This window comes from Molothrus ater, chromosome 4 (genome assembly GCF_012460135.2).
Source record: "Molothrus ater isolate BHLD 08-10-18 breed brown headed cowbird chromosome 4, BPBGC_Mater_1.1, whole genome shotgun sequence".
In the NCBI taxonomy this organism is placed as follows: domain Eukaryota; kingdom Metazoa; phylum Chordata; class Aves; order Passeriformes; family Icteridae; genus Molothrus; species Molothrus ater.
This window is the reverse complement of record NC_050481.2, coordinates 6,833,143-6,844,346: the sequence shown is the minus strand read 5'-3', so window position 1 is coordinate 6,844,346 and position 11,204 is coordinate 6,833,143. Positions and strand designations below refer to the sequence as shown.

Below are 11,204 nucleotides of genomic sequence, written 5' to 3'. Positions count from 1 at the left end.
AACCTCAGCACATCTGCTCTGCAAGGGCACTTATTTGCTTATCTTAAATAGGCAAATGCAAGTGTTTTCATGGTTTGTGCCACCCCTGACACAGTTACTAGACAGCTTTAAAAGTGTAGCATGAACTTAGGACAATGTAACTGGTCTGAGTTAAGGCACTGGGAATGAGACCAACTCCTTTAGGTTTATATGCTTTGAGGAAGATGATTTCAAGAGTCCCCTTAATCAGGTACAGCCTATGTGAGTTTTACCCAGCTGATGTTCTGCAGCAGCTGCCTGTACATCTGTGTTATTAATTAACATAGAGAAATTGTAGTCAGTGTGGCAGTTTTTATTGTATACATGTACACCATCAGGCTCACTGAACAAAAATGAGAATGGCATAAGATGGAGGCAATTTCATTTTATGTTTGAAACTGAGAAGGCATGCTCAGCATGGAAACAGTGCAACATTTTAAAATCTAACAGCGTTCTATTAAAAGAGCAAAAATAAGAAAGTACTGTACTAAATCTAAATGTTTACTACACTAAGTGTGCAGGTTTAGTTCCCCCCCCACACAAAGTATCCTGTTTCTGTGGTGCAGCTATTAAAGGATGATTATTTTCCCTGTATATAACGCATATATATTGCACTACGTAGCCTACTTCACCACAAGTCTCAATGGGTCTTGTACAGCAAAACTTGGATGTTACATGCAGATAGTTTTGACAGACTGACTTCCCTTGTAATTAAGGGCTATATAGAAGTAAAAACGCAATGGTTTTGAAGTTGACTAGCACGGTGTTTTGCATTGGTCTAACAGTAGGTGGTCACAGTACAGTGATTTATGATGTATTAAAATATTTTACACTCTTTCAAATAGTGTGGAATTACAGAGAACTAAAATGTATTAAAGCACCTCATGTACTACTTTAGCACCAGTTACAAGAATTAGTCCTGACCCTTGAAAACTTAAATTTGAGGTTGAGATATTAAGGGCTAAATGTTCAATCATATGGGCTTCGGCAATGTCATTGCCACTTCATATGCAAGTGAGTCTTGGATATTTGTTATAACACCAGAGAGACACACAACAATACAAAAATGAATAATTGCCCACTTACAGCATGAATGCAAGCACCCCACTTTTTCACAAAACACCACACAACACAGTCATAGCCAGTTTGGGGAATAGGAAACTGGGAAACAGTCACTGGTGGTCGCAGTTTGCACAATCACTATGTGGTGACGCTCATCTGCCACACTTGTCACACGGGAGTGTTTCATGGCCCACGGCTTTCAGTTGTTTCTATGAGCATGGCTGTTACTGTGATGCATAGAGCACACTTGGACTCAGCACAGTCTTTGACCTGCAGATTGTAGTGTCCTGGCTCCCTCCCCAGTGAGTCAGTTCACAGGTGATTTCCAGACTGATGCCTTTCAGTGTTACAATAAGGTGGTGATTACCTGCTGTGTTCTAGGTTCGGTGTGGTGGCCCTTACTCAATGCACAGTAAGTTGGTTATCTGTGCATTTTTTTAAAAAGTTGTTAGGGATTTCATGGCATGGGGGACAGTATTTGGAAACGTAATTAAACAAAATCAAGATGTGTCAGTGCTTTAGAAGTTACTGAAAACTAAGCTTTCCTGTGAGATCAGTCTGAACCAGTGTTGCAGCTAAGCAGGAGAGAGTTGTCTAAATCTCACTTTATAGAAAACATAGTTTAAGACTTTATAGACCTTTTCAGACGAGTTTCAGCTCAACAACTCCATTGTATGTATAACTTTGTCTGGTAGGATTGACCGAGGATCTTGGCACTGCTTGAGCAAAGCCCAGCAGTGAAAGGATAGGGATGACACTGTAGTCTGACACTGTACTGACAGCTAGTGGTAAATAGAAAAAGTGAATCTTCTTCAAAATGCTGTATATACTCAAAATTGCAAATTTCAGAAATAGGACAAATGCTACCTAAGTGAAGTAGATAAGTTGTTGCTCTTGCAGCTGTGCAGGATGTTGTGGGGAAACTGTCACTGTACTGCCTGTTTTACTTGGGAATGTACTTCAGGCACACTAACCTGTAAAGACATTTAGCCAATTAACTGGGAATGTGATTATTGACCATTATTTTCCTTCCTGCATTTAATACATACTGAGAATTACTTATCAAGAATCAGGCTATGAATGGTCTCAGAAGCTACTGAAACATGAGTCAATTTAGGGGACTGAGTGTAAAATCATAGGAATAAAATAGACTAATAAACTAGACTGAAGATTGAGATCTGTAATTAATTGTAGAGAAGCTTGGAGCATAAACAGCTTGGAGCAACAGTCTTGTGGGCAAAGTCTCCAGCTGTCCTGCTCCAGTATTAACTATCTGGCTATCACTTTTCCCCTTAGATTCATAGTAGCTTGTTCATGCAATATTTAAACTTCTGGAACAGGAAGGACAGTAATCCCTAACTGGAAGGCTTGAGTGTATACAGCTTGGATTTAATGAAAACAAAAACACATGAATCAGGAAAATGTCTGTTTCCACCCACTGTGGGCCCCAGCTGTGCACTGCATGTGCTGTTCAAGTTGTCCTGCCTCAAAGTTCGGTTTTCATTATGGGCGTTCATAGTTTGGTCACACTTTTAATCCAGGGTACGAAAGATGAAACTTTTGTGTAGACACCTGGGGCATCTTTGACCCCACAGCCGTAGCCCCAGGAGGTGACACCGTACACAACCCAGCTTTCCCCTGGGCGTTCACACATCAGTGGTCCACCACTGTCTCCTTGACAGCTGTCCACTCGTTTCTGTTCCTGCACGTTTCCAGCACAGAGCATTCTTCCTGTGAATTTCCTTTTGTAGCGCTCCTCACACACCCTCTTGGGAAGTAAGGGGATGGCAGCCTGTTGCAGTGTTCTTGAATAAGCCCGTCCTAAAAAGGAGATAGAAATTATTGTCTCATTACAATGGTCAGTCTTGGAAACATAAAAGTGATTTAATCCAATTTTTGCTCTCAAGTCTTCACACTGCTTTGTCATTACATAAAGTTTCTGGAAGCAAGACTACTGAAAAAAATCTCAGCATTAAATATAATATTAAAATACAGTAGATACTGTAAATGTAAAATGTAGGTGCTTTTTTAAAAAGTAGCTTTTCTGCATGTGTTCTCTGGATTTTTCCAAGGATGGGGTTTGGTTTATTCTGAGCACTTTGTCTTCTACAGAATAGCATAAGCTTTAATACCTCTATGTGGAAGCAATTTTGGGGAGTCATGAGCAGCTGAGAGTAAAGCAGCAGAAGTCCTTTATTTCTGTGTCATCAGTTCAAATCTAGTGTAGTTCAGCCTGAACAGGTGCTGCATCTTCTGGTGGCTTCCAAGTAGATCTTTCTACTTTTTTTACACATCTTGCGCCTCTTTCAGTTGAAAGCATGGGAAATGAAAGCCACTGTTGGTTTTATCTTTTTTTAAGTAAAATCTTATAACTGTGAAGCAATTATAATTCATATAGTAAGTGTGAAATGTCAGCTGAGGTACTGCAATGATGTAAATTCTTACCATAAATTGAAGCCAATTACTGCAGTGTTTGATGTTTCCTGAAATAGATGTCCTAAGTTAACAGTATTGCAGGACTTTCAGTGAATTATGTAAAAAGGCTAGACAGAGCTAGGCAATGAATTAACAATTGTTTTTAGCAAAAACCCCACCCTACGCATCTCTCTCATTTATTGTAGTACAGTGACCCTGACATCTGTGCACACAGATTAGCACTTGTAAAGAGGAGGGGCAGATACTTGGCCTTGCCTTGTCTCCTTGGCAGTTCTAGTGAGTCACTGGAACAAAGGCTCAAGTGTGGTTGCTGTCTTGCACTGTATTCAGCACCACAACAAGATAAAAGTAAAACATGGTTATTAATTTGTGAAACATTTAAAGGACAAAGACCTTTGAAGAGGAAGAATCTTGTACTGACCGAAAAAAAAGCAAGTAGAAGCCTGGGGTGCAGATTGCATTGAGGCTCTTGTAAATTTTGGCAAGATGTTCTGTTATTTAAATCAAAGCTGGTTGAAAATGTCAGTGGTAACAGGGAACACTAAAATGTTATTTAAAATTCTATCATGTGCATATTTTCCATCCATTTTTCTGTTGAAGTATTGTAATTTCAATAACCTTTTTAAAATTAAAATATTCATGGTCCTTACCTTTGAAACCTTACATCTACTATAGCTGTTAGTTATGTATCTGAGGCAGGGGGTAATAAGCTGCTGTGCAGGGTCTGCCTGGCAACAAATAAGCTTTTTATTTCTGCTTGTCATTCTTAATGAGGCCACGTTACTGACAGGGGCTGTGATTTAGAGTGGCATGGTTAATCACTGCTTGGATACAAATACAGACTATAATCAGTCAACAAAATACTGTCATTCCTGGTTAAGGATCAGGAGAGAAAATATTTGCCTATGTTAATAAGAGCAAAATACTTTCATTTTGAGCATTTTCTTTTAATTATTTGGAGGGTTTTTTTGAAAACAGCCTGAGATAAGCAGATTGGTGCACGGAAATGATTTTACCTGTATCCCCCCATCCAGTGATGAAACAGTTGGGAGCAGTTTTCTGTGGTCGCTCCCTCCTCAGTGGCAAGCAGGCAGGTAGAACGTGGGTGCTGAACCTCGCACACTGTTCCTCGGGCCCCTGCAGCCTCAGCAAGGCAATGTCGTAGTCACTGCTGTCAGGCCTGTAGTCCTTGTGCACCACAATCTCCTGGACTCCGATTTCCTCCTCGTACTCCTCCAGCACCAGCGTGTGGTAGTCTCCAACCCGCACCACGTAGTTGCGAGTGTTGTTGCCGTACCTGAGACGGAGGTGAAAACAAACAGGGCTGGCTTAGGCAAAGTCACATCCTGAGCGTGCTAACCTAGTTCATCACTTTCTTTATGGTTAACATAACTAATGTTAGCAAAAGATTTTTTAAAGAGCGAAAATGCTTTCTCAAATGTTTACACTGACATTTCAGTGTGTTCTAAAGAAGATAAAAACCTTCTTCCGAGGTTTTCGGTTGTGCCATGTTTTTTTGAATATTTTCACAGGCAATTTTCTTCTGGCCATTTGCCATGACTGGCACTTCACATGTACAAGGTGTGCATTATAAATTTATTTAGGAAGGGTAACGCAAACTGCCGGTAATTGCAACAACAGCCTGAGTACTGACATCACTGGGATACTCCAGATAATTACTGGAATGATAAGTGTTCAGGCCTGCTTCTTGAGTTGATTGAGGAACTTTAGAGGCTTAGGTAACTTAATAAAAACCTCTTAGACCAAGTGAAATTATAGTAAGGATGACAAAGTATTTGTGCATCACAAGCACAAACTATTGTCAAACTGATAGGAGGCCTGTAAATCTTAGGCTTGTTTTGCATCTGATATAATCCCAGTTTGTTTCACATTGTGGACTAAATGGTAAATACATTAGAGATTACTACTGTGGCTGAAATAACAATTTTCTGTGCATGTCTTTGAAGATTTTTGTATTATGCATAGACCTTCCCAGGCAAAATGCAAACAGGAGAGTACTGTTGGGTACATGTATTTATTTTAAAATATGGCTAAGCTAACAGAAATATTTTTTCCTTTTATTTCTCCCTTAATAGCCTTCAACAGGAAATTTGTAATGTGCTTGGAAAAAATAGTGCCCACAGTGGCCCATCGCCTTTCAACCTATGCCTGTTCTTTTCATACCATCCAGCAATGTTCTGGTCTGCATAGCTTGTTAAAGCCTGCTTGAGGAGCAGCAGACAAAGCAGAAAAATTACAGTTTCCTGCACAATATGTAGCTGTACCACTGAATATTATTTGTAGTTGTGGGTTGCATTTCTGGTTGCCTGGTTGTAAAGCTTTCTTGGTCTAATCCTTCAGGTCTTCCATGAGCAAAATTTCTCTTCTAGGCTTTATGGAGAGAGAACTGCAGGCTGTGAACAAACATCCCTTCATCCAAAGATGAACTTCTATATAAGATACATTAAGGGTTTTTTCCGATAATGTTTCTAATTATCCAGTTATTTTTTCTAAACGCACGAACCTTCCAATTTCCCTATAGCTGTCAGAATAACTCAAGACAAGGATGGGTTATAAAACAAAAAATAGCTTCAAACATTTTATCTTAAATAATATATCTGCCAAAGTATAGAAACCAATAATTCCCCTGTAGCACTGGTGAACAATTCTAATAATCATACATAAAATTATGCTTAATTTTTATTTCTAGTATAGATGAGCCCACATTGGTCACTTAAGCAGTGTTCCAATTTCCAGGATATGAGAAATGGTATACTGGCCTTTCTGTTGTCCATCTGTGGAAAATATGTGAAGAAGGCACTTGATCTATAGATAGCTCTTGGAAACCTATCCCTGAAAATCACTCTGAGATCATTTGGAAGTTCAGCCCAGCCTGTCCAAAGCCAGCTTAGAGCTAAAGGCTTCCCTCCTTTACAGTAAACAGTAGTGCATCCACAAGGTGTTGGAGCTGCATGCTTAGGTCTAATTACAGTTTAAACGTAACTTCTGGGACAAAACAATGCTTTGGTCCCTGAGACCACGGGTGACAGTTTCAGGGCAGCCTGGGACAGCGCCTTGAGTAGCTGCACCCATCTGGAAGTACCACAGTGTACTTTGCTCCAGCCATGCTGCTGCCCCATCCTGTGGGTGCTTAGCAGAGTATCCAGAACTGGCACTCCTTGGTGCCACATTCAGTTTTCAAGCCTGTAATCAAAGGCTTTCTCAAGACCCTCAGGCAGCATCCTTGCCAATCACTACAGAGAAAATGAACAGGGAAATAGGAAGCCATAGTCTGTGAATTTTGACGAAAAGCAAGAGCTAAAGAGCTTCCATAGTTCTGCAGAATCACCTAGGACATCAGTTGAAATAGCAGGAAATTTTACTAACTTTGACTATTTCAGCTTGAAATATTGCCAAGGAATGTCCTCCGTGATTTCAGGACACAAGAAAAGATGTGCATCTGGTGCACAGCAAAGGTAATGCGCACTGTGTTTGAGTAAAAGTGTATCTGACTCTTCATTTTTGTTATTAGTGTGCAAAATAAAGGCTCAAAATCAAAATTTAAAACATTTGCAGCTCACTTGAGTGAACTCTAGCAAATACCCTCAAAACTGTAGTGCTCCTCTACGTTTTTTCCCAGCCCATTCCAATGAAATAGTCACTAGCCTCCTTATTGTGCAAATTGATGCTTTTATACTTCTGTAACTTCATCAGTAGTGAAGTGAAGTCCTTTATTTAGTTACTGCTGTGAATACAGTAAAAATGTCTCTCACTGTCAGGATCTGTTGTTACCAAATTTAATCTAAAATATTCCAGTCCCTATGTTTGGTGTCTGCTCAGTTGTCTTCACTATCATCTAAAAGCCGTAAGCTGCATTTTTTTTTGGAACAGACAGTTAAAATGGCCAAAGCGTTATCTCTATTTTTTCATTAAAATACTGAAGTGGTGAATATAAATCACATGAATGATAACATTCAAATAATTTCAATGCCTTAGGGTGTTTTGTTTGTTTGAGGGAAAGGAGGTTGAGTGGTAGGGTTTTTTAAAACCGGAGGCCAGCTCTTGGAGCAGTTTTCCATGGGCTTGAACTGTAATGGTTTTGCATATGCCCAGAACAACAAAGCAGTTTAAAACAGGGTGCCCTACTGGAGAGAGACCCACCTTTTAAAGCAGTGTGCAGCAGTGATGACCCAGCAGCTGCTGATGAGAGTAGCACCACACAGGAGTCTCCCGTCACCATGAGAGGATTTCAGCCGCAGTGCCACCTGCCACGGCCAGCCGCCCCTGCAGGAGTGACACACGGTGCTCAGCACACAGCACTGGGGAACTCAGGTTACCTGCAGCGTGCATCCTGTTGGCTTTGTTTGTCTGACACAGCTTACTTGCAAAATGGGCTCTTTATTAAGGATGGTGAATATTTTATATCCTGGCAACATTCAGAATTCCTTTTAACAATGGTCCACATTACTTTACAGAAAATTTAGGCATCCAGCACTCTTAAGTGCTTCCTCCCACAGTCAGCTATTTGAATTTTCTCTTCTCGGATTGCATTCATTGAGCCAAAAATACATTCTGTGGGTTGCTCGCCAAATACTGTCCAAGTCAACAAACCAGAAATTTCCTGTCAACTGGAGAGGGGAAAGGAAAATTTCTTGAAAAGCTGAACCCAGCATCCATCCCTGTCTTCATGAGAAAGGAAGGTGCCAAAACGAGGTATAAAGCAACTGTGGAAGTCTCAAGTATAGAGGAGCACCTTTTTTCAGCCTGTCATTATCTGTTTTTTATAGTAGATCGGGTCATTTTTGCATACTATGAATACAGGATGATTTCTATTTTGCTGGTTTAATACATTAGGAGTCAGAGAAGGGAAAGGGAGAGAGATGCACCTGTAAGCAACAGCAGCATCTAAGAGTATGCAACAGGTAGTCTGAGTGTTTTCTGAGTACTGTCAACTTGAATGGGTGTGCTGGAAAACAAGAGCTGCCAGGGGCCATCTAGTCCAGCATCTCAGAGTTACCCGTGCCAAATGTTTTAAAGTAAGGTGGAGGAGTTTACTTCCCGTAAAGAATAAAACAATTTAGACACTTCTCCGTTTTAAAAGGTAGGATTTAATATGTTTTTCTAAAATGAGGTGATTCAGACAGCTTTGGATTTGCTGGTACATATGTAAGTATCCAGTTCTTTTCACACTCCCTCAAGTTCCTTGTCTTAATGACTTGTTGTGACACTGAGTCCTTTTCTGATACATACATATGCTCCCTTTCTTGAATTTGAAGCATTTCTGCATGCACTGTTGGATTTTCATCACCTTTTTGCTTCACCTAACATTTCTGTACTGATTTATGAGACCAGCTTCTTTGCTCTGAGTTTTGCAATACATTGTTTGTCACTGTTGCATTTCAGCAAGTGTCCTTAGAACTTATATTCTAAGGCAAGAATTCTGAGTCTCCTCCTGTGCTATGCATTATCTGTTATCTTATTTGTCTCTTTACTAAGGTAAGACATCCTACTTTACTTTATCTGGCTGTGTTAAAATATTTTTCTGGGCTCCCTCTTGTTACTGTTCTTTGAAGCTCTCCCACTTGGGCAGTGTCTTCTTATGAATGGATTGATCAGTGCTGTGCATGTACTTTGAAACAGGCTGCACAGTGCTTGTAATGATGCTGTTAGGGTATTTTTTGCAATGCCTTTTGTAAGATTGTGTAAATATATTTTTTTTTTTGTGTTTAGTCAAAACTGTTGAAAAAGTAAAGTCAGTTCCTCCTGGATTTTTAGTTGTGTCATCATCAAGGCTTATTTTATGAAAGAAAATAAGGTCTTAGGCAGTGAATCATACCCAGGCCTCTTTTTGGCGTAGGTGGCATTTAAAACCTTGTATTACATTGATAGCTCTGTTTTTATAGCTCACATCCTGATATGAAGACATCCTCTGATAGAAGTAAAATAGCTAATTTGTAAGTTTAAAATTTAACCCATTCACGGACTTTACCCACAAGCATCTACAGATTTTCAACTAATGCTGCAAGTACTTACCAATTAATACCTTTTAATTTCCTGCAAATTTGCTTTGGGTATATTTCTATTCCTACATCATGACAAGTCAAAAGAAAAACAAACAACAAGCCTACAATAAAATTGTAAATTTGGCAAAGCACTTGTGGCAAATACATGTCTTAGAAGCTTTATATTCAAAATTATTTGTCTTTACCAATTATTTACCGTAAAGAATTTTTCCCACCAATTATTCGCTTTTGTCGACGATGGAGTAACCTCAGCCCACAAACAGAAGCAAGAGAATCTAAACCAGAAAGGGAGATATAGAGAGCGTTAAAGTCAACATGAAAAGTGGCCAATATTCAATGAGAGGTAACTTTATAAAAAATCTAAAGGTTGAAGCTATTCTATTTTTCATGGTAGTTTTTAACAGGCAAATTTTGATTGGGGAAAACACATTTAGAAAGTCCTTATAGCTGAGATCTTTTGACTGGGGAAAATACACTGAATTCTTTAAAGACTTAGAAATGCTTTGTAGCTGAGTTCTTTTGACTGTGATCAGAGTCATTCATGAACACATTTGCTTCTCACATGTAGGATTTTATAGGGCTCTTCCTTATTTCCTGTAAGTGGAAGCAAACCTTGCCAAACCACACAGGTCTCAGTCCTTATCTGAGGATAACCTACACCTTGAAAAGCTGAAGGGGAGCTATTTGGGTTTTTGCATCATGTCCCTCAAGCAGCTTAATGAGCATGGCTGCTCTAAACCATGGCAACAAATACCCTGTATTGATTGAGTAGTCTTGATGCTTCCTTTCTGCAGCTGCAAAGAATATGCTCACACAGTGTCAGCAGAGAGAATTCCCACCCCTTTTGTTCTAGAATTGTTTTTGATAAAGCTGTTTCCTCTGTGAGGTGGGATTGTTAAGTCTGTCTCTTCCTACCAGAAACTTGCTCACCTTGACCTGTTGGTCTGCCCCTCGTGACCGGGCCTCACCTTTATTGCTGTTCCCAGGGACTTTCTTGCTTAGGTGGTCGCAGATGACCCCCGCGTCCTCGCTGTGCCGGCAGTTGTGCATCCCAATGTCCTGCTTAATGCAGTCTGCCAAGGATCTCTCATTTCCTGTACACTTGATGTTATCCACATGGATCGGGCCTTTGCCCTCACCGAAATAGGCCATTGTCCTTGCTCTGGCTGGACCTCTGCAAACAGAGCATTTTTTAAAATTATTTAACATTTTGAGGCATTATTCTACATTTTACTCAAATTTCCAAGTGAATTGTCAAAGACATTGAGGTTTCATTCCAAACCCTGTCACTTGTTTCACTTGATAACAAGCACCTTCCACCACCTCTCTTATTCTGCTATATAGAAAAAATAAAACTGTGACAAAATTGCTATATTTCATTAAGGTTTAAAAACTGCTTTTTTGTGTCTGGTTAGAAGGCAGTGTGCCAAGTATTTTACATTGTATCAGCATTACATTTTGCCATAAAATACGTGAAAGCTGCTTTTTTCATAATCTCTTTAATCCTTGTATAAAGTCAGCATCTGTGAAAGCTAAAAATAATTTGTTCAGGTCTGATTCCCTCAGATAGATGGGCCAGTTAAATACAGTATACTTGTGATGCAGTAGGAATGATGATGTACAGACCTATAAGTTGCTAGTAGTTATTAAAGTATTTTATTATCC

General features: G+C 39.7%; 1 protein-coding gene across 1 annotated transcript in view; it reads right to left on the bottom strand.

Moving 5' to 3' along the window:
- Positions 1-310: 310 nt before the first annotated feature.
- The window catches only part of PRSS12 (serine protease 12), a 33,523-nt gene continuing 22,629 nt past the window's right edge, over positions 311-11,204 (bottom strand). The window contains exons 9-13 of the mRNA XM_036381841.2: positions 10,508-10,713; positions 9,736-9,814; positions 7,678-7,800; positions 4,533-4,813; positions 311-2,901 (exon numbers count right to left, since the gene is read on the bottom strand). Coding sequence (XP_036237734.1) covers positions 2,594-2,901; positions 4,533-4,813; positions 7,678-7,800; positions 9,736-9,814; positions 10,508-10,713 — 997 coding nt within the window. The 3' untranslated portion in view covers positions 311-2,593. The remainder of the gene's footprint in view (positions 2,902-4,532; positions 4,814-7,677; positions 7,801-9,735; positions 9,815-10,507; positions 10,714-11,204) is intronic.